At 50.6% G+C, this 17,397-nt stretch overlaps 3 protein-coding genes across 5 annotated transcripts in view; all 3 read left to right on the top strand.

Moving 5' to 3' along the window:
• LOC106733150 (serine protease 44-like) overlaps window positions 1-3,470 on the top strand; it is a 9,242-nt gene extending 5,772 nt beyond the window's left edge. Inside the window, 5 exon segments of the mRNA XM_014585184.2 lie at window positions 98-130; window positions 133-292; window positions 616-881; window positions 1,607-1,770; window positions 2,556-3,470. Coding sequence (XP_014440670.1) covers window positions 98-130; window positions 133-292; window positions 616-881; window positions 1,607-1,770; window positions 2,556-2,792 — 860 coding nt within the window. The 3' untranslated portion in view covers window positions 2,793-3,470.
• An 8,062-nt stretch (window positions 3,471-11,532) lies between these two features.
• On the top strand, window positions 11,533-16,082 carry LOC102473853 (serine protease 44). 3 transcript variants are annotated; one of them, XM_027769316.1, is made up of 6 exons: window positions 11,533-11,644; window positions 11,731-11,955; window positions 12,213-12,369; window positions 12,707-12,993; window positions 13,842-14,002; window positions 14,468-16,082. In XM_027769316.1, exons 1-6 carry the CDS (start codon window positions 11,545-11,547, stop codon window positions 14,702-14,704), a joined length of 1,167 nt encoding a protein of 388 aa, XP_027625117.1. In that variant the 5' UTR covers window positions 11,533-11,544; the 3' UTR covers window positions 14,705-16,082. The 3 variants fall into 3 exon arrangements, with proteins under 3 accessions (XP_027625117.1, XP_014440709.2, XP_014440708.2); XM_014585223.2 differs by having other exon boundaries at window positions 11,731-11,985; window positions 12,707-12,969; XM_014585222.2 differs by having other exon boundaries at window positions 11,731-11,985.
• The window catches only part of PRSS45 (Putative serine protease 45), an 11,929-nt gene continuing 9,495 nt past the window's right edge, over window positions 14,964-17,397 (top strand). The window contains exons 1-2 of the mRNA XM_027769292.1: window positions 14,964-15,129; window positions 17,043-17,162. Coding sequence (XP_027625093.1) covers window positions 14,964-15,129; window positions 17,043-17,162 — 286 coding nt within the window. The remainder of the gene's footprint in view (window positions 15,130-17,042; window positions 17,163-17,397) is intronic.

The following is a 17,397-nucleotide window of genomic DNA, read 5'->3' as shown; positions in this document are numbered from 1 at the left end:
GTGGGGGTGACCGAGAGGCCGCAGCCGTCCCCTCCTCCGCCCTCGGGGACCCCACCCGCCCTGGGGGTCTGCATCACGGGCTGCGGTGACAGTGCAGCAGCAGCGCCACCTCCGGCCCCTTCCCTCCTGCCGCAGCGTGTGGCCGTCGGCTTATGAAGATCGTGGGCGGCAGCCCCGCGGCGGCCAAGAAGTGGCCCTGGCAGGTGAGCCTGCAGGTCAACGACCAGCACATCTGCGGAGGCTCCCTCATCGCCCACCGCTGGGTGCTGACGGCGGCTCACTGCATATACGGGTGAGCATCTGGGGTGGGGCCAGTCCTGTCCCCTCCCTGCGCCTCCCCTTCCTCGCCTGGAGAAGGAGGTCACCCCATAGTTTTAATTCAGTCTGGGGTGACACTGGAGGGTTTGCGTTTCTAGCAAGTTCCGTGGGGACTGCTGCTGGCCAGGGGCCCACACATGGGGAGCCGCTGGCTAGAGTGGGCAGGGGTCCTGCGGGAGGGGCTGTGGGCTACAGGGAGGAAGGGGTGAGGGCTGGCCTACAGGGATGGGCCCTGGCTGGGGAGTAGCTGTAAGGTGTGCAAGGGGAGTATGCAGACCCTTCAAGATCTCGCTGCAGCCACTTGGAATACAAAGTGAAAATAGGATACACAAGCCTGAGTCAACAACACACAATGGCGGTCGTGGTCCCGGTCCGAGACATCATTGTCCATCAGTATTACCAGAGTATCGGAATGATCCAAAATGACATTGCCCTTGCTCTGCTCGACGTTCCTGTGAATTACTCTGCATACATCCAGCCCGTGTGCCTCCCTGAAAAGACTTTCATGGTGGAAGATGATACCAAGTGCTGGGTGACTGGATGGGGCAAACTGAAAGAAGACGGTGAGACTCCAACCTGGTGCCCTGGGATTGGCCTACAAGCTCAAGGGTCCAGGAGGCAGAGGCAAATTTTGTAGGCTAAGGAAGGAGGGTGGAGAGAATGCTGCCAGGGAGGAAGGTAACAAGGGAAGAAATTCAACTGGTTTGTCAGGAGCTGGAGGCTTGGGTGCCAAGCGTGGCGTGATCTCTCCGGGATGGATTTGGGCTCAAGGGGTGATGAACTGTCTGCCAGTTCAAGCTGTCCCTCCTTGGAAGCGCCTTCCTTGGCACACAGGGTACTTCCTGTGAGTGAGAAAAGGCCAGAGAACTCTCAGTGAGGCTGGAGGGCCTCTTGTTCCTGGGGAGAGGCTGGATTTGTACCTCTGGGGAGCTCCCTGTCTGAGAGTCTGGGATCCTGCTCTAGAAAGGAAAGATGTATTAGAGAGGCACAAGACACCCTGCCACTACTACGACTGAGACCAGAATGACAGATGCTTGTTTCGATCTTACCCTGCTGAGGCTCCCTCTCTTGGCTCTGCTTACTTCTCCTGTGTTGGTTTAGATCTCACATATTCCTCTCCCCACGTCAGCTTCGGTTCTTATTTCTGCCAGCGTCAAATGGGGCAATGCCCAATGCCCAAGAAGTGTCTGTGTTTAAACACACGGTCTCGGGCCCCCAAGTGGGCGCTGGCAAGTCCTGTTTTGTCCCAATTCAGCAGATCCAACTTACTCCTAAATTATCTCTCTAGATCCACCAAAAAAGGCACCAGTTGATCTGCAGGAGGTTGAGCTAAGCATTATCCGCTTTAAGGAATGCAATGAGATTCTCAAAAAAAAGCTGTCGAGCATTACTGACATGGTACAGAAAGGAGTGGTCTGTGGCTATAATCCCCAAGGAAAGGATTCCTGCCAGGTCAGTACTGGGACCCTGTCCACCTCAGCCTTGCAGTGGGCGTCTCAGAAGTTCATACTTTCCTAGTAGGGCCAGCTTGTCCCCAGCCCTTCCGCTCACCCTTACTCAAGTTAATGGGACACCAGGACAAGTTACCAAGAAGCTCCTGGGCTCCCTTGACTGATCCTTCAGGAGAGAGCAGGTGATCTGCCTGGCAGGGGAGGGAGCCTGGCAGGTCATATGGACAGTGCAAGTTCAGGTTCTGAGCCCCTTCTGTGGGACAGGCAACTTACTGTCTCAGGTATGTTTTTGTTGTTTATATTCAGTTTTTAGAACATGACGTTTTTAGAAGGTCCACATTTTAATTTGTTGTTGTTGTTTTTGTTTTTAATTTTTAATTCTTAGGCCAGCCAGTGGCTTGGTGATTAAAGTGACTGAATCCCACGTGGTTGACTGTATGGTTTGAGTCCCAGGCTTGGTTTGGAAAACATGCTGGGTGTACCTCTATGCATGCCCAAAATCTTGAGAGGAGAAATGGAGAAGGGATTGTGACCTGACCACCCCTCTGGGGGGGTGCTCTCTCACCCTCCCTCTATCTTGCTCTGTTGAGCACACACACCCTGTAGCAAAGTAAGAAAATTTTTTTTCCCGTTTTCATATTCCCAGGAACCTAGGGCTGGTGAGGCCTTCAAGGTGCCGGGGGAAGCCCATGGAAGCCTGTCTCTCCAGCACCTCGCAGGGCAGTCAGCCTACTCTCCCATGGAGCCACTTCTATTCCTGCAGTTTATTTATTTCTCTTTCTGCAGGGCGATTCTGGAGGGCCCCTGGTCTGTGAATTTAACAAAACCTGGATCCAGGTGGGGATTGTGAGCTGGGGCATCGGCTGTGGTCGCAAAGGATACCCTGGAGTTTACACAGAAATTAGTTTCTACAAGGAGTGGCTCATTAGACGACTGAGTCGAGCTTCCAGTCTGGACCCATCAGGCTTCCTCATCCTACTCCCATGTCTGCTGCTGCCCCCGGGCATCCTGGGCACCCCGTGATCACCCCGGCCCACACCCTTCCCATTTCTGAGTCTCACACTTGGGCCTCTCCTCCAGCCACTTCCCCTTCCTCCTCAACTGTCCTGTCCTCAAATCCCAGTTGGACCTGTTGCAGAGCCACACAGTAGAGCATGGCGGGGAACTGGGGCCTGGAGTGTCCCGGCCCGGTGTGCTGCTCACCTCCCTCCTGGGCTGTGCTCTGCCTGGGTGGAGGAGGGGGAGCCGAGTCCCGCTGGAGGGCCGCTGACCTGAGGTGAGCATGCTCATCGCCATCTTGGAGAACTCCTACGAAGAGGAGACGTCATCCGTGGTGACGCAGGTGTCAGACCTGGTCCTGGTTTCAGGGCTCTCACCCAAGACCTTCCAACCAGTCAGCCTGGTGACTGCTCAGAGAGTGACGGTGGCACTGCCAGGCCCCTGCAGAGGTGCGAGGCCCAGGACTTACACCTCTGCCTAGTTGTCTGGGGCTGGGAGACGTACCCCTGTGCCCCTGTGTGGATCCGTGTGTGAGTGGACAGCCTCTGCCACACTCGCCCTCCTGGGGCACCCTAATCTTGGCCCCCCTTCCTCAGTGCCCTAGTGGCCACATCCAGGCACACCCTACGTTGTGTTGAGGTGGTTACGGAGTGCAGAGATTTCCAACGTCAACTGAATAAACGTTTGGAGAGTCCCCTGTGTGCCCGAAAGTTCTGCTCACTTGAGTCTGGTGTATACCTATTCCCTGCAGAGACCTGGTTTGGAAGGATCTCAGGGCCTCCATTAAACACTGGTAGAGCCAGAGTTGAAGCTGCTCCCATGTAAGACTTGCTGCCTATGTAGCCATCAGCCGCTCTGTATGTGGGAACGTTGTCATCATGTTTAGTAGCCTCTGTAGTTAGAACAGGGGAGCTAGAGGCACAGAAATGGGCACGGCCCACCCACACCCTTATACCACTCCCTGCTGCCCTGGAGCAGGTGTGCTTTGAGAACACACACTGGGCTATGGGCTGAGACTTGAGGTCGAAGAACTGAGTAGCCACAGGGAGGAGGGCAGGAAGAGGGGCTCCTGTGTGTGCTTTTCCAGTTACCAGACCCAGTGTTTCGGTGTCACCTGAGTTGACTGCCCTTTGCTCCCTGGCCTTTGTCTCCTATGTGCTTGTCCTCCCCTGGCCAGTGCCCAGCTCCTGGATACCAGTGGGCCTTGGTGGGTGGTCTGCGATCGTCCTACCTGCTGCCTGGTTACAGCTGAATCCAGCGAGTCCTAGGCCACAGTCTTTTACAGAACTGCCCGGTAGGTGGCCTTGGAGGCCCAAGGCTCACCACGTCCCTCTGTCACTTGCAACTTTCTTTCAGAACAAGTTGTCTGGCCCTTTTCCCTCTGCTCCCTCTGGAAATGCCAGCATGGCTTCTCCTTTCCTTCGTTCTTCATCGTTAAGACTGATGCGAACAGAACCTCCTCCCATAGCTTCCCCTGTAGCTAAATGGATCAATGAATACTCACTTATCCTTTGTCACTTTGGAGAAGTTTTTGCGATAGGGCGTGTGCGCTCACCAGACAGACAGAGAGACACAAAGAGACAGAAAGCGAGAAATCACCCCCCAGGGGGGATGGCCACGTCGCAGTCCCTTCTCTATTCTCCTCGGGATCTTGGGCACATATGCACATATGCCTGGCGTGAGTTTTAAAGCCACCAGGTCTGGAACATGAACCGTGTTCGACTATATGGGAGCCCAGCCACATAGCCATTACACTAACTGCCTGTCCCATAGGATGCCTTTTTTTTTTTTTTTTAAGAAAAATAATTTTTTATATAATTGTATTTATTATTATTTAATTTTCCATAGGGCACATGCCTTCAATAGAGAGAGAGGAAAATGAGAAAGCAGGTCACCAGGTCTGGGACTCAGTCGGCCATGTGGGAGTCCAGCATTCTAATCACCATACCACCTGCTGGCCTTCCAGGATGCCCTGTTGAAGAGGAGGAAGTGCAGTGGGCAGGCAAAGGTTATGGCCCAGCTGCAGGAAAAACCCCAGGCTCTGGGATATTCATAGTTCCAGATGGGGTGCCCTTTGGTCTCCAAATACTAGATCATATTTCTTGTTGTAAGGGAAGAGGAATGGAATTTGAACATCTCAATCACTGAGGAACAGTCTCTGGATGCCAGAAAACACAGGCGCCCCACCTGCCTCCGCCCAAGTCCAGAGCACCAGGTGCCACATAAGAGTGAACATTTTTGCTCTTTCCAACAAATATTTGTAGGTTACCTTGTAGGAATCAGGCACAGGGCTGGGGAAGCAAATAAAATGAGAATTACAGGTGGCAGGGTAGATGTGGTCGTTAGGAGGACCCTGGGGTAAGGTTCTCTGGAGGAGATAGATAACACTGGGAGAGGAGGGTCGAGGGGGCAGGCAACAACTCTGCTAAAAATACTGGACTTTTTTTTTTAAAAAAAGGAAGGCAAACAAACAAACAACCCCTGTGGTTTCTAGCCCTGAGGTGTAAGTGACAGATAGCAATGAGCATTTTTGGCACCCACCCAGATTGTTGGTCTTGAAATACCATTTACTGGGGCCAGCAGGTGGCATAGTGGTTAAGGTGCTGAACTCCTACATAGTTGACAGCGGTTTGAGTCCTGGACCCAGTGGTTTGAAACTCATGGTAGGTCTGTGTGTGTGTATATATGTCCAAAATCCCGAGAGAATGGTGGAGAAGGGATTACATCATGGCCAACCCCCCGGTAGGTGATTTCTCGATTTCTGTCTCTCTGTCTTTCTCTCTCTAGTGAGTGCATGCTCCACATAGCAAAAACCTTTCTCTCAAAAAAAAAAAAAAAAAAAAAAAAGAAAAAGAAAAAGAAATACCATTTACTACCAATGGAAACTGGACTTTTTTGGAGAGATGGCTTGAAACAAATACAGAGCAGGGAAAGTATAAAATGAGCCTTCAATTTCCTGCCATGCCAGAAGGCAGGGAAGCTGTCAAAGACTCATGGAAACAAGTCAGAAGGACTCGGGAATCCGCTGGAACAGGCTGTCTATGGTGACACGTGTTCCCGCTAGACGCTGTGGGCAGAGTAATCATGTCCACCGTCCAGTTACTGAAGGATTGACTCATCCTGGCAGGAGGGGGAAATGGAGGACAAAGGACTGCAGTGTGACCACAGCTCATTGGAGAGCTTCTAGATTCCCGGAAACATTGGAGCCTTTCAAAGCACCCTATGGGCACCCTACTCCCCAGTTTTATTTATTAGATTGTAAGGAAAGTCATGAAATATTCTTCAATTTTGTTATGCAAAAATGCTTCATGACTTTCCCAACAACCCAATATTTTTTTCCCATAGTGCATGTGCATTCATCAGAGAGAGACAGTAAGAGGGAAAATGAGAGAGAAATCACCCCCCACGAAGGATGACAATGCCACAATCCCTTCTCCTCCATTCTCCTTCTGAGACTCTGGGCATACATGCACACGCAACCGACGTGAGTTTCAAGCCACCAGGGCTAAGACTGGAACAGCGGTCAGCCATGTGGGAGTCCAACGCATTAACCACTCTGCCACCTGCGGGCCCCACCCAGTTTTCTGTTTTGATGTTTTGGATCAACCTCTTTTTAGTCACCACTGATGATGCTGCTCAGGCAGCTGTGATGCTAAAATAAGGAGTAAGGCGACAAAGGAGTGAGTAGGCATTGTTCCAGTCCTGCTAGTTTGTGATAAACGTCACGAGAATAAGGTTATTCACACAGGTATCCTAGTCAGGTCAAATAAAGACAAGTCTGATGGAGCTTTTCAGTGAGCTGCTAGACAAGTCCAATAGTGACAGTCACTGGGGGTGGGGCTTTTGGTGCCACCAAGACTATTTCCCCCCTTTTTAGCAGCTGCTAGGCTGCTGGCTCTCACAGCTCCTGTATTGGGGGACTGTTGATGATCAAGTCCACCATTGACCTCAGAGAAGGATGTAGTTCTTACAGTGATCAATGAAATTCAAGACTTTTCTTGATTAAGCCTTTAGTTAATTTTCAGAATTCTAAAAAAGTTGATTTTCACAAATTTTTCCAGTAATCGAAATGCTGCAAACTTTCTATTTGGTTCCTTTGATTCTTTTGCCAATAACACACTAACTTGATAGCTTTATAGTAAGTCTTGAAATTGGACAATATGAAGGGCCAGCCAGTGGTGTGCTGGTTGGGGTGCCAGACTCCCATTTGGCTAACCACAGTTCGAATCCTGGGCCTAGTGTCTTGCTTTCTCACTTTCCCTTTCTCTTTCTCTCTGTCTCTCTGGTATGCACACACATCCTATAGCAAATAGAAAATAATAATAAATAAATAAATAAAATTAAAATGTATAAAAATGGGTAATATGAGTCTTTCAACTTTGCATATTTTAATTTGTTTTTATTTGTTTATAATGTTTATTATTATTATTATTTAGGTTTGCCATAGGGTATGTCCACTCACCAGAAACAGTGGGAGCAAGAGAGAGAAAGCAAGCCACTAGGTTCAGGATTCAAACTGCAGTTGGCCATGTGAGTTCAGCACTCCAATCTTCATGCCACCTGCTGTCCCAACTTTGTCTTTTTTTAGGAATTGCTTTGGATATTCTTGTAACTTTGACTTTTTGCATAAATTTTAGTATCATAAAAGTTTGCTGGAATTTTGAATAAGATTGTTTTGAATCTATAGTTCAAGTTGGAGAGAACTGACATCTTAACAATATTTAATCTTTTAATCAATAAATGTGATATTTTTCCTTTTAGGATTTTTCTTGATTTTATTACTTGATGTTTTATAGTTTTCCATATATAGATTGAACACGTATTTTGTTAGATTTATACCTAAGTACCTCACCTTTTAAAAATGCAATTGTAGGAGCCAGCAGGTGGCATGGTGGTTAAGGTACTGGATTCCCTCCATGGCTGACCATGGTTCAAGTCCCAGACCTGGCAGCTTGAGAGACACAACAAACAAATAGATAAATAAATAATTTTAGGGAACCAGCAGTTAGCATAATGGCTATGTCGCTGGACTCCCACGTAGTTTACCGCGGTTCGTGTCCCGGACCCGGTGGCTTAAAATTCACGCCGGGTGCGTGTGCGTGCGTGCCCAAGATCCTGAGAGGAGAATGGAGGAGAAGGGATTGCGGTGTGACCATCCCCCCTGGGGGTGATTTCTCGCTTTCTGTCTCTGTTTCTCTCTCTGTGTCTGTCTGGCGAGCATATGCGCCCTATAGTGAAAAACCTCTCCAAAAAAATAATAATAATAAAACATAAATACATAATTTTAAAAATGCAATTGTAAATGTGATATTTTTCCAAATTATGAGTGTTTGTTGCTAACAGAGGTATATAATTTTGTGGATTGACTTTTTATCCAGCAAATTGCTAACTCATGTATTAATTACAGCAATATATTTTTTTTATGTGTGTGGATTTTTCTGGATTTCCTATAAGAACAACTGAGTTGTTTACAAATAACACAGTTTCATTTCTTCCTTCTTAATTGATATGTCTTTTATTTCTTTTCCTTGCTATATTGCATTAGCTGTTCTCCCAGTACTGTGTAAACATGCAGGAGTGGACGAAAAGCACATCCTTGTCTTTTTTTTTTATATATAGAGGGAAACCATTTCTCTCTTATCATGAAAAGTTCTTTAGTATCTTTGTAGCTACCCTTTATTAGATTAAGAAATTCCCTTCTCATCTTAGTTTTCCAGTAATTTTTACTATAAATGGATGTCGAATTTTGTCGACTGCTTTCCTACATCTGTTGGAAAAATTATATGGTTTTTACTATTTAATATTTATGTTAATATGGTAAATTACACTGATTGGCTTTCAGGTATTGAACCAGCCTTGCATTCTTGATAAACTGCATTTGTTCATAATATATTGCTGGATTAGATTTGCTAATATTTTGTTAAAGAGTCTCGTGTCTATGTTCCAGAGACATATTGTGGTGTAGGTTGCTTGTCCTGTAATGTCTTTGTCTGGTTTTGGCCTTAGAGTAATGTTGGCCTTATAACATAAGTTGGTAAGTGTTCCCTCCTCTTTTTTTTTTTTTTTGTTATTTATTTAATTTTATTTATTGTTATTATTTTTTAATTTGCTATAGGGTATGTGTGCTCACGAGAGACAGAGAGAGAAAGAGAAAGCTGTCAGGTCCGGGACTTGAACTGCAGTTGGCCATGTGGGAGTTCAGCACCTTAATCACCATACCACCTGCTGGCCCAGTTCCCTCTTTTATTTTGTGATTTGCAGACTTGGTATTATTTATTTATTAAATATTTGGTAGAATTTGCTGTGAAATCTGGGCCTAGAGATATCTTTGGAAAATTCTAAATTACAAATTCTGTTTTACAAATAGACATAGGTCTGTTTGTATTACTTATGTCTCCTTGAATGAATTTTGATGGTTTATGTCTTTCAAGAAATTGGTTCATTTGACTTAAGCTTTTGAATTTAGATAGAGGTGTTTATAGTATTTCATTCTTATCCTTTTGTTCCATCTCTTGTTTCTGATATGGGTAACTTGTCACTTCTCGAAATTTTTTCTTAGCTAATCTGCATGGAGGTTTATCAATTCTACCCCCCCCCCCCCCCCCGAAGAACCAGCTTTTGGTTTCAGTGGTTACTGTAATGCTTTCCCATTTTCAGGTTCATTTGATCTTTGCCGTAACTTTTATTATCTTCATCTTTCTACTTACTTCAGGTTTAATTTTTCTCTTATTTCTGTGGCTTCCTAAGGTGGGAGCTTAGATGACTGATTTGGATTTTTCTTCTTTTCTAATACTGTATACTCATCTAATACTGTAAGCTTCCTCTTAAGCACTGCTTTAGTTGCATTGCACACATTTTGATGTTTTATTTTCATTTTAATTGAGTTCAAAACATTTTAAATTTCTTTTGTGACTGGTTCTCTAATCCATATGTTATTTAGAAACATGTAGCTTAATTTCCAGATATTTGGAATTCTAACATCCATGTCATATCCCAATGTCTTTCTCTTACTGTTTCTTGTTAATTCTATTACGGTCGAGAACATGCTTCACAATTTCTAATTCTATTGGTATTGGAACGGCACAGGTGGTGGTGTACTGATCTGCAGTGCTAGAAGCTGCACGGCCAACTACAAGTTCAGAAATACACCCAGCATGTGCACATCCCAGATCCTGGCTGGCTGCAGGGCTGGGGAAAAGGAATCCTCGCATGACAACATGTTGTCAAGGATGTGTGTCTCTCCTTTTCTCACACGTGTGCACACATGTACTCTATCGTAAGTAAAGGTTTTTACAATTTTTATTTCTTTATCTGTGATAGAGAGTGGATATTTATCCAAGATGAGCATGTGTGTGAGAGAAGCACCCCTGACAGAGTTTTGTCACACCATGACCCCCTTTTCCAGCCCTCCAGCTCCTTAGAATCCTGCATATATGTGCCTGGTGTGTTTTCAAGCTGACCAGGGGCTCTGAACCGAGGTTTGCCACATGGCTTCCAGTGCTGTAGTTCAGTTTGCTACTGACTGTACCACCTGGCTGGGCCAAAATAAAAATTTCAAAAATTTAGATGGATTTTACATTTATTGAAATTTGGTTTAGGGCCCATAATATGGTCTATCTTGACAAGAATTTTTTTTTTCTGCTGTAGCCGAATGGAGCATTCTATATATGTCACTTAATAAGCTGATCGTGGTCTAGCAGGTGGTGTGGTGTTTAAGACACTGGATACCACATGGCAGACTCCATGGTTCAAGTCCCAGACCTGGTGGCTTGAAAAATACACCAGGTGTATGGGACCAGCAGTTAGCATGATGGCTATGTCGCTGGACTCCCATGTAGTCGACCGTGGTTCGAGTCCTGGACCCGGTGGCTTAAACTCACGCCGGGCGCGTGTGCGTGCGTGCCCAAGATCCCGAGAGGAGAATGGAGGAGAAGGGATTGCGGCGTGACCATCCCCCCTGGGGGGTGATTTCTCTCTGTCCTGTGAGTGCATGTGCCCTATAGCAAAAACAAATCTAGAAGAAATAAAAGCAATCTCTTAAGAAGAACAAATCAAAAACCCCAGGTTCCCACAAATTGGTCTCCTGTTTCTGTGTGTATCATCCACTGACCAGTACATCTTACCTCTTCCTAATCATTTCTTTTTTACTTTATATAAAGATCCTTCTTTGTCCCTCATAACTGCATTATGTACTATGACCTGAAGAAATTTCTATCCCATCGTTTTTTTCTTTTTTTGCTTCAGATGTGTCTAGTATTTCTTTTTCTAATCTTTTTATTTCCAATTTATCTGTATGTTTTGTTTCAAATTAGTCTTTTCAGATAACACGTTTCTGGACTACGTATCTTCTTCTCTAGTTATTACTTAAAAGTAGTTGTTTTGTCTGGTGGTCGCAACCTAGTCCCAACAGCGGTTGCAGTCGCTGTCGCGTCGGGACCCTTCCTGCCGCCTCGTTTTCTTTTGTTTGTCACACCTTTTGCTTCTCTTTTAACCTTCCGTTGGGAAGACTATGCTTTCTAGTGCTATTAAGGACGCTAGTGATCAGACTGCACGCAAGTGGATAGCCCAGGAAACCTGGGGGTTTAAGATCCATGAACTTGATTCCACATTCCCAGTCTTCGCATTCCCAGTCCTCCACATCCCTGCTCGGACGAGCAGTGGCTGGAACACCCGGGATCCGAGCCTCGGGAGCAGTCCTGCCCAGCTCCCGGCTTCCCGCCGCACGGGGCAGGGCGCGGCGCCGCCAGGGGGCGCCGAGAGAGGCGCGAGCGTGTTGATGGCGTCCGTGCGCGGCCTCCGTGGCGGCGGCGGCGCGGGCTCCCTGGTCCTGCTGCTCTGGCTCCAGCTCCTTCAGCCCCGGCTCAGCGAGGCTCTGGGTGAGCAGCGGGGAGCGCGGCTGGGCGGGCCGTCGCGGTCCCTGGGAACAGGCCGGCTACCGCGCTCCTGGTCTCGTCTTGGTCAGGTCGGGGTTACAGAGCAGAAGAGGAACCCCCAATGACCCGGGGAAGCCCAGAGTCCTCGGCCCCTGTAGGAACCCTGAAGTCACCAAGGACTCCGGAGCTGGCCGTAGCTCCAGGATCACCGGCAACCACGGGACCTCCAGGACCCCAGCATCCTTCATCACCGGCCTTGGGGGCAGCCTTTGCACCCGCTGAGAACCCCACACTTGGAGGCCCATTTCCCGGAGGTCCGGCTTCCAGGGCCCGCCCGTCTGGAGGTCGGAGGGGAGCCAGTCTGGATGGGAAGGCGGAGTGTCAGACTGTGCTGGCGGGGTGGGGAGAACCGGGACACGCCCGCCCCCATCCCCACCCCCGGATCCGAGGACCCGCCTCTGCCTTGCGCGCGGGGGGGGGGTGGAGTGTTGGGGGGTGTTGGACGGGTTGGATGGGGTGGGAGAGCCGGTGCAGCAGCTTCACTCTGTCACCTGTCTCCTGGGCCAACCAGTGTGCGGCCAGCGCTTCCCAAAGATCGTTGGTGGACTGCCGGCCCCACAGAGGAAGTGGCCCTGGCAGGTGAGCCTGCAGGCCAATGACGAACACATTTGCGGAGGCTCGCTCATCGCCCGCAGCTGGGTGCTGACTGCAGCTCACTGCATATTCGGGTGAGCCTCTGGGGTGGGGCCCTTGGCAGTGGGTGACCTGGAGCCAGTCCTGTCCCCTCCCTGCGCCTCACCTTCCTCACTTGGAAAAGGAGGTCACCCCATAGTTTTTATTCAGTCTGAGGTGAGACCCGAGGGTTTGCATTTCTAGCAAGTTCCCAGAGGACAGCTGCTGGCCAGGGCCCACATGTGGGGAGCCACTGGCTAGAGTTGGCAGGGGTCCAGCCATAGGTGGCTGATGGCTGGCCTAGGCAGCTGGGACCAGGCTGTGGACCCCCCGGAATGTGAACGGGGGCGGGTGTCTTAGGGTCTCAGAGAAGGCCATGTCCTGTCCCCGCAGCAACTTGGAATACACCGTGAAGATGGGAGACACCATATTGCGCGATAAGTCCTCTAGGGCGATTACGGTTCCAGTCAGGGACATCGTTTACCCTCACGACTTTGCAGCTGACAGCCTGAGTAATGACATTGCTCTCGCCCTGCTTGCCTTCTCCGTGAACTACTCCTCTCTCATCAGTCCCGTGTGTCTCCCTGAAAACCTTTTTGAAATACCAGCGGGGACCAACTGCTGGGTGACTGGATGGGGCCGACTGTCCGAGGATGGTGAGACTCAGGCAGTGTGCCGAGGTGGGGCTGCCTGGTGACCTGGGGTGGCCTGCCAGCTACAGGGAGGGGCAGGGAGGTGCTTTTCTAGCAGGCAGAAAGGCAGGAGGACAGTGTTGTGGGTTTCTGTTGATATGTCAGGGCTTGGCTGCTAGGTATGGTGGGTTCTCTTCATGGTGGATTTCTTTTTCTTTTTAAATAATTATTTAATTGTATGTATTATCTAATTAATTAATTAATTATTTCAATTTGACCAGAGAGAGAGGGAAAGTGACAAAGCAAGCTGCCAGGTCCAAGGCTCAAACTGCCATCAGCCATGTGGGAGTCCAGCACCTTAACTACCATGCCACCTGCCAGCCTCCAGGGTGGATTTCAATTACCTGGCAGTTGGAGCTGGCCTTCACTAGATGAGCTGAACTCTCTGAACCCAGGAGTATAGGCCAAACCAAGAGGTCCCGGCAGGGAGACTATATGGCCTGCTATCCTTAGAAAGAGGCTGGATTTGGTGCCTTTCCAAAGTCTGTGAACCTCCTCTAGAAAGTAGAGATGCTTTGCTGAGGCACAAGACACCCTGTCACAATGACCCCTGAGACCAGCTGCTTGGTCTTGATTTCTCAGGCTGGCGAGGCCTGGCCTTCCCTCTCCCTGGTCTGCTCTTTCTTCTACCTTGGTTTGGATCACGAACCTTCCTTTCCCACGTTGACCTTGGGCCTTATTTTGTCTCAGAACAAATGGGGACAGTAGCCACTCTCTGGCCTTCCTTTGAGGGGACAGCCCTGTGAATACACCTATCAGAACCCGGAATGGACACGAGAGGCTCCTGTCCTGTCCCACATGTGCAGACCCACACCCCTGACATTGTCTCTCTGTAGATTTAGCACCGTCACCCATCAACCTTCAGGAGGCTGAGCAAAGCATCATTCGCTTTGAGGAATGTAATGAGGTGCTCAAAAAAAAGATGACAAAGACAGATGACGTGGTCAAGAGAGGAGCAGTCTGTGGCTATAATGCCCGAGGGAAGGATTCCTGCAAGGTCAGTACTGGGGCCCTGGCCGCCTCAGCCTTGCAGTGGGCGCCTCAGAAGTTCATCCTTTCCTAGTAGGGCCAGCTTGTCCCCAGCCCTTCCGCTCACCCTTACTCAAGTTAATGGGACACCAGGACAAGTTACCAAGAAGCTCCTGGGCTCCCTTGACTGATCCTTCAGGAGAGAGCAGGTGATCTGCCTGGCAGGGGAGGGAGCCTGGCAGGTCATATGGACAGTGCAAGTTCAGGTTCTGAGCAGCGGCTTTCTTTGTTTCTATTCTGTCTTTTAGAAGACAGCTTTGAGTAGGTATAGATCTTCATTTGTTAAAATTTTCAAATGGCACATTTCCAGAACCCAAGGGGTGCCGGGGGAAGCCCCCGCAGACCTGTCTCCTCCACACCTCACAGAGCAGGCAACCTGCCCTCACATGGCGTCGCTTCCATTTCTATCGTTTGTTTCTTGCTTTTTCTGCAGGGTGATTCTGGGGGGCCCCTGGTCTGTGAACTTAACAAAACCTGGATCCAGGTGGGGATTGTGAGCTGGGGCATCGGCTGTGGTCGCAGAGGTTACCCTGCAGTATACACGGAAGTTAGTTTCTACAAGGAGTGGATCGTTAAACAACTGAGCCGAGCTTCCAGTCTGGACCCATCAGGCTTCCTCATCCTACTCCCATGTCTGCTGCTGCCCCCGGGCATCCTGGGCACCCCGTGATCACCCCGGCCCACACCCTTCCCATTTCTGAGTCTCACACTTGGGCCTCTCCTCCAGCCACTTCCCCTTCCTCCTCAACTGTCCTGTCCTCAAATCCCAGTTGGACCTGTTGCAGAGCCACACAGTAGAGCATGGCGGGGAACTGGGGCCTGGAGTGTCCCGGCCCGGTGTGCTGCTCACCTCCCTCCTGGGCTGTGCTCTGCCTGGGTGGAGGAGGGGGAGCCGAGTCCCGCTGGAGGGCCGCTGACCTGAGGTGAGCATGCTCATCGCCATCTTGGAGAACTCCTACGAAGAGGAGACGTCATCCGTGGTGACGCAGGTGTCAGACCTGGTCCTGGTTTCAGGGCTCTCACCCAAGACCTTCCAACCAGTCAGCCTGGTGACTGCTCAGAGAGTGACGGTGGCACTGCCAGGCCCCTGCAGAGGTGCGAGGCCCAGGACTTACACCTCTGCCTAGTTGTCTGGGGCCGGGAGACGTACCCCTGCGCCCCTGTGTGGATCCGTGTGTGAGCAGACAGCCTCTGCCACACTCGCCCTCCTAGGGCACCCCAGTCTTGGCCCCCCTTCCTCAGTGCCCTAAGGCCACATCCAGGAACACCCCACGTTGTGTTGAGATGGTTACAGAGTGCAGAGATTTCCGACGTCAACTGAATAAACGTGTGGAGAGTCCCCTGTGTGCCCGGAAGCTCTGCTCACCTGGGGGTCAGGTGCGTACATCCAAGGACCCGCTTTCCTGTTAAGGTCTAAAAGTATTTATGTCCTTAAAGCCTGGGAGGAGCAGTGAGGACTGGCCTGCTGGGATGTGAGTCTTAAGGATGGTTCTAGCCAGCGTGGACCTGTGCTAGGCAGCATCGCTGCAGGCAGCTGTGGTCCCTTGAGCTCCTGGGGACTCACCCTGCGGGGAGCTTTGTCACAGAGTTAGCAGTCTGCAAGCAGGCAGAGGGAATCCAGAGGCAGGATCTGGGAGTGAGTAAAGCTGGGGCGTGAGAAATAGCTCTCCACAGCTTCACCTCACTCCCTCGCGCTGTGCCCAGAGAGCCCCATTCATGCGGGGAGAGGGGCGAGAAGGGCGAGAGGCTCCCTGATGATCCGCACAGAGATGCTTTCCCCTCACCACAGTCCTGGCTTCCCAGGGTCTCTGTCAGCTGCGGACCTACCCGCCCCGATCTGCCCTCTGTGCTTCCATGGCTCCATGCTTCTTCTGCGAGTAGTCTGTTAGCCCCACCTCTGCTGGTGACAGCTTACAGCACACCTTGTCTCCTGGTGCTTACAGCTCCAGGAGTTTTAAGAAAGCACTCAGGGAACCAGCGGTTGACATAATGGCTATATCCCTGGACTCGCATGTAGTCGACCGCGGTTCGAGTCCCAGATCCAGTAGCTTAAACTCAAGTCAGGCACGTGTGCGTGCGTGCCCAAACTTCCGAGAGAATAGAGAAGGGACTGTGGCATGGCCATACCCCCTGGGGGAGATTTCTCACTTTCTGTCTGTCTCTCTCTGTCTTTCTGGCAAGCACATGCACCCTATAGCAAAAATCCTCTCCAAAAAATAAAATAATAATAAAAAAAATACAGATAACTGGGACATGGTGGTTAACATGGCTGGATCTCACATGGACAACTGCGTGGTTTGGGTCTGGGACCAGGCAGCTTGGAAAACATGGTGGGTGCATGTACATACATACCCAAGAACCCAAGAGAAGGGTGAAGAAGGGATTGTGGTGTGGCCATTGCCTCCCTGGGGGAGTGATTTCTCACTTTCCCTCTCTCTCTCTCTCTCTCACTCTCTGGCAAGTACACACATCCTATAACAAAACAACCAAAAAAAAGGTACAGATGATGGGGTCCCCCCCACCCCCACAGGTCTGGGGGCCCTGAGACATTAGATTACTAACACATTCCCAAGGGACCCCCATGGGCTGGTGGGAGCCCTCACATGTACAGGCTGAAAGGGCCGCTCCTACTGCCTGCCTTGGCATGGCGGGGCATGCATCGCCTCTACTCTGGACCCCATGGATGCCGGGCTGGGGGTGTGGCCCCGAGTCTGGCTGGACACCGTGAGCCAGACAAGGGAGCAGGGATCTTCGGGTCAGCGCCCGGCCTGCCACACCCTGCAGATCTCTGCAGCAGCCTTCCGAAAGCCCAAGGCCTAGGGCGCCACCGCCCGGTCAGTTGCCTGAATCCTATGGACCATCTGGGGGAAAGGGCCAATGCTCCTCCTTCCTTAGGTCTCCTCCAAGACTCCATTCCAGCGTGAGGTCCAGCTCAAGTGTCGACTTCTCAGACACGCCCGAGCCCCAGCCTTACCAGCCCTCTCCTTATGCTGCCCACGTCTTTCCAGAGTCTCAATTCAACAGTGATCCTGCAGCCCTCCAGGGCGCCAGCCCAGGCCCCGGCCCGACCGTGTGGTCGGAGGCTGGGCAACAGGTGCCGTCCATGGCCCAGGGATCAGGTGCATGGGGTACTGGCAGGTCCTGGGGGTACTGTCACCATGCGGGCACTTGGGGTGCTTTTGTGGGGCCACCACCCGGGTGCGATCACAGTCGGGCTCTGGGGTCCTCTTCGAGGAATAGGCACGAGGCGCCCTGCGCGGGCTGCAGCGGGGCAGGAGCGCAGTCACGTGCTGCTCGGTTCCCGCCCGCGCTGTCCGCAGCCGCCAGGGGGCACCCGTCCCGACCCCCGGCCGCCGCAGTGGG

The sequence above is a fragment of the Tupaia chinensis genome, unplaced genomic scaffold (genome assembly GCF_000334495.1).
Source record: "Tupaia chinensis unplaced genomic scaffold, TupChi_1.0 Scaffold149184_1, whole genome shotgun sequence".
NCBI classification, from domain to species: domain Eukaryota; kingdom Metazoa; phylum Chordata; class Mammalia; order Scandentia; family Tupaiidae; genus Tupaia; species Tupaia belangeri.
The sequence above is the reverse complement of the archived record's forward strand: the minus strand, read 5'-3'. Positions and strand labels throughout refer to the sequence as shown.